We start from the raw sequence: 4,263 nt of genomic DNA, 5'->3' as shown, positions 1-4,263 counted from the left end.
TGCTGGAGCAGCTAGATGAGCCTGGAGTGGAGTATCTCACTAAAGTTCTCAATTTGTTGCTATCCACCCTCATTATTCCCAAAGTCTGGAAAATGGGCAGGGTGGTCCCACTGCGGAAGCCCAGCAAAAGTGAATCGTACAGGCCGATTTCGCTTTTGTCGCCCGTAGCAAAGACCCTTGAGGCCTTAGTCCTCCCCAGTATCAGAAATAGCTATCAAGTTGCCGATTATCAGCATGGATTCCGTCAGCAGCACAGCGCGACAACTGCGCTGCACGCCATTACCACACATATTTGTCAAGGACTCAACCAGCCGTGCGATAGAACAGTGATGGTGGCGCTTGACTTATTAAAAGCCTTTGATACAGTCAGGCACTCCACGCTGTTTGAGGACATTGAGCAGACAACCCTCCGGGCAAGCTTGAAACGTTGCATAGTCAATTATATGTGTGGACGCCAGTCGTACGTGGAATTCAGGAACAAGAAGTCCAAACCCCTTAGTGTGGAACAGGGAGTTCTTCAAGGTGGGGTGATATCTCCGGAACTGTTTAACCTCTACCTCTCCTGTATTCCGCCCCCTCCAGACGACATCGAGATCGTAACGTATGGGGATGGTTGCACGATCCTGATGACATCTGTGAGAGACTGAACAACTATTTAACCGATCCTACCACCTTTTTTCATTCGAGGAATATGCAGATTTCCGCCACAAAATCAACAGCCACTCTGTTCACCACATGGACAGCGCAGTTTGGAAGAGAATGTCGTGGTCGACGGTGGCGGAATTCCGACCACAAACTGCCCCAAAATTTTAGGGGTCACATTGGACACTACTTTTACGTCGTGCGCGCACGCCACAGCTATCTGCGACAAACTGACAAGTAGGAACAAGGTCCTCAATTCCCTATCCGGCAGCACTTGGGGTGCAGATAAAGAAACCTTGTTGACCACATATAACGCGATAAGTCGGTCTGTGGTAAGCTATGCGGCACCAGTCTGGTCCCCGAGATTATGTGATACGAATTGCAAAAAGATTCAAACTTGCCAGAATGCCGCCCTGAGAACAGCAACAGGGTGCCTCCTTAAATCTTCAGTGAGGAGGTAAAGATTCTTCCAGTAAAGCAACACAATGAGATGCTTTCGTTGCAGTATCTGCTTGGATGTTACCGAGTGAGCCATCAAAATCACCATCTTGTGGGTAGGCCCGACACATTCAGGCAGATCAGGAAGGATATCCATGCTCTAGAGGGAAAGGTCCAACGATACAGGAGAGAACCCCTACATCAACAATCATATCAAGCAAGTTTAAATAGTATTCAGTTGCAGTTGCCAAGGCCTTAAGCAATTATAGTGTGAATAAAGGCCTCGAAATACATCCCCATCTATTGCAGCTGAGGAGCGTCAGCTGCCACGACAAACTAGAGTAGTTTTGGCTCAACTGCGCTCGGGATGTTGCAGTCGCCTAAATTTTTATTGGGCGGAAATCGACTGCGCCGTGCAAGACATCTGCCCAGTATGTGGCATGGGCCCGCACGACACAAATCACCTAACTCCAGTGGATCTGTGGTTATATCCCATCGAATCAGCCACTTTCCTGGAACTGGAGATCCAGATTGAACAGAAGAACGAACATACAAACATAATAACAAACACTGTTACAACAACAATAAAAGTTATTGTTGAAATGACAAGTGGGCGCGATATCGATGGAAAAGATATGACTCTCAAAATAAGATCCACTTCCATAATGAACTATGTCGGTCCATTCCTTCAGGTACCTCCTCTCGCAACACTTTTGAACTTTAATCCTAATCCACATTTTTGTCGGCAAGTTCAAATGCCCAAAAAGGGCCACATAATACGTTCGATCTGTTCGTAAATGAATTTTTCAATTCACATAGGCTGAGGGTATATCTCTGACGGCAAAGCCGACATATACTTTTTTGATTGTTTGATATCTAAAGCGGACTATATCGGTCTATATTGTAATATAGCCACCCATAAGAAGGTTAGAGTTGAGTTGGTAGAGTTTTCTCTATTTTTATAAATAAAAAAATGTTTAGAAATTATTTTTTAAATGCCAACAATTTATTTATAAAAAAAATACAAAAATTACTTTCGAAACAGCCTATAAAAAACTATATTCAATATTCATTGAGACCTGTTGAAAAAATGCCATTTTATTTCCATCCAATTTAGTATTTATCAGAAGAAGACCAGTTGGAGGTAGAACTATGGGCGCTATGGCATTCCTTATTGTGCTTGGCAGGAGCTCTTTGACCGAAGGGACTTTGGTCATTGACTTGGAGAATGAAATCACCCTTGGCTTTCTTGTCAACTGTAAGACCCATATGGACACGCTTGCCACAACCGTAATTCTTATAACTTTCAACCGAACGATCTTCAACAGCTGGGAAGTTGCGTTCCTGACCAGGACGTACAGATTCAGCATAAAGGCGAACAGCACGCATGGTGGCCTCAATAACATTTGTGGTACCGGGAACACCACGGCTGGGGCCGTTAGGGAAGAAATCAACATCACCAACACGACGGGTGGTACCCATGCTCCAGGCTGAGGTGTGGATGGCATCGACAAATTCAGCATCACCACGAGCCAAACCGGTCAAACATTCCGAATCTTCGGCATAGATTCTGGAGGGATCCAAGGCAGTGATACGGCTAAATTGTTGACCAGTGTGACGTTCGAAAGCCTCACCAGCGGCACCAGCAACATGAGCTGCAACATTATGGGCCACAATGTGGACAATGTTGCTGGGAACTTGGCACTGTTCAATGAGATCAGCAATGTATTCGGCAACCTTTTCACCGGTTTCTTCAACATCCAACAGGGTATAGCGTTTGGGGCTGTTCAATTGATTACCCAAATCAATGACCTGAAGATGTAGAAAGAAGAAAGAATAAGGGTTACTTGAGTTATGGAAGGAGGAGTTGCGAAGGAGTTGTTTTCACTTACCACAAGATTACCAGTGTTGGGGTTTTCTTCTTCAGTCTTGGAGGCACGATGACGATAACGTTCAACATAGGCTTCGACTAAATCACGATTGGCCTTTTGCACAGTTTCAGTTTTAGCTGGAAGACCGGTGATGTAAACGGTAATCTCTTGTTTGCCAAAGTTGTGCTGTTGCTTAGCGGTGGAGGCCATTTTGTCCAAAGTGGTGGTTTGCTTTTCGCCATTGCTCTTGTAAATTTCCACAGGGATGTTGCTGGGGTTTGGTGTGTATGAAGGTTTCATGTCATAGTTGATGTGAGAAACGTGGTCTGTACACAAAGGAAAAGAGAGAGAGAGAGAGGTAAAACCATTAACAATAAATAATTCAAAAATTCCAGTTTCACAAAATCAACTATTCGGAATACCGGGTTGGATTAAGAAGCAGGAGAGCCCACGGTCATTGTTCTTATCTTTACGAACTTCATTCATATAAAATATACAAAATACTTACATAGCGCTCTCAAAGCTTCGGCACCTTGCTCCAGGGACATATTTTCCAAACTTTCAACCGAGATGTCATCAACAGATGGACAATCTTTCAATTCTTTGGGTGTCAACCATTGACTTGGTTTCCACTTTTGCGAACGTTCCTGCTGTTGCTGATGGCGATTAGCGCTAGCAGTGACAGCCAAAAGGCCCACCACACACAAAAGTTTGAAAGTATTCATTTCTTTCACACAATTAGGTCCTTGTCTCGTCTTGGAATTTGATTAATTGACGATCAGTGTTGTTACTGAACTGTACTTACTCCAGCTCATTCATGGCATTTTATACTTAAAATAGTTCTTTAAAGTTCTCTAGAGATTTTGCTGACTTCCAAACAAATGTTGTGATTGATTTTATTCTGTGACGTAGAAAAATAGATTTGTTATCGACGAAAATCACAAGCAGCGCACATCTTAATAAAGTTCAATAAACCCTTTGGATTTTGTAATTATTTGCAAAATAAAAACTGAATCTAGAACGAACACACGTTTCATTATGGGGTCAATCGTAGGGTTTTGCTGATGTTTTTGCTTTACTGCAATCAAAAGGTGTTGCTAAACATGTCATTGACCCAATCCACAACAAACGCCAACTAAGTAAGCAACTGAGTCTGGCGCATGTAATTGTTGATCTAGAATTGAAAGTGCAGTTTTTTTTCTGGCGGTCATACAATGTTGCTAGCGGAAAAATTTTGTTATCACTGAAGAGTGAAGATTTCTATACCTTTACTTGAGTATGTAAAATTTTCTTCCGCAGAACTACAAGAGCA

The 4,263-nt window shown here is 43.1% G+C and overlaps 1 protein-coding gene across 1 annotated transcript; it reads right to left on the bottom strand.

Annotated features, from left to right (window-relative positions):
* Positions 1 to 2,064: 2,064 nt before the first annotated feature.
* LOC141400195 (vitellogenin-1-like) lies at positions 2,065 to 3,855 on the bottom strand. The gene is made up of 3 exons (XM_073979647.1): positions 3,460 to 3,855; positions 2,973 to 3,277; positions 2,065 to 2,892 (listed from the first exon to the last, which is right to left on the bottom strand). Exons 1-3 carry the CDS (start codon positions 3,674 to 3,676, stop codon positions 2,194 to 2,196), a joined length of 1,221 nt encoding a protein of 406 aa, XP_073835748.1. The 5' UTR covers positions 3,677 to 3,855; the 3' UTR covers positions 2,065 to 2,193.
* Positions 3,856 to 4,263: the final 408 nt, after the last annotated feature.

Source organism: Musca autumnalis, unplaced genomic scaffold (assembly GCF_047663935.1).
Source record: "Musca autumnalis isolate F117 unplaced genomic scaffold, ASM4766393v1 scaffold_3, whole genome shotgun sequence".
Taxonomy (NCBI): Eukaryota; Metazoa; Arthropoda; class Insecta; order Diptera; family Muscidae; genus Musca; species Musca autumnalis.
The sequence above is the reverse complement of the archived record's forward strand: the minus strand, read 5'-3'. Positions and strand labels throughout refer to the sequence as shown.

What these genes read in the sequence shown, in the direction of transcription:
- LOC141400195 (XM_073979647.1), bottom strand. Translation starts at nt 3,676, where the DNA reads ATGAATACTTTCAAACTTTTGTGTGTGGTGGGCCTTTTGGCTGTCACT. An exon ending in CGAAGCTTTGAGAGCGCTAT is followed by an intron (nt 3,278 to 3,459) that starts GTAAGTATTTTG and finishes CTTTGTGTACAG; the next exon opens with ACCACGTTTCTCACATCAAC. An exon ending in CCAACACTGGTAATCTTGTG is followed by an intron (nt 2,893 to 2,972) that starts GTAAGTGAAAAC and finishes CTACATCTTCAG; the next exon opens with GTCATTGATTTGGGTAATCA.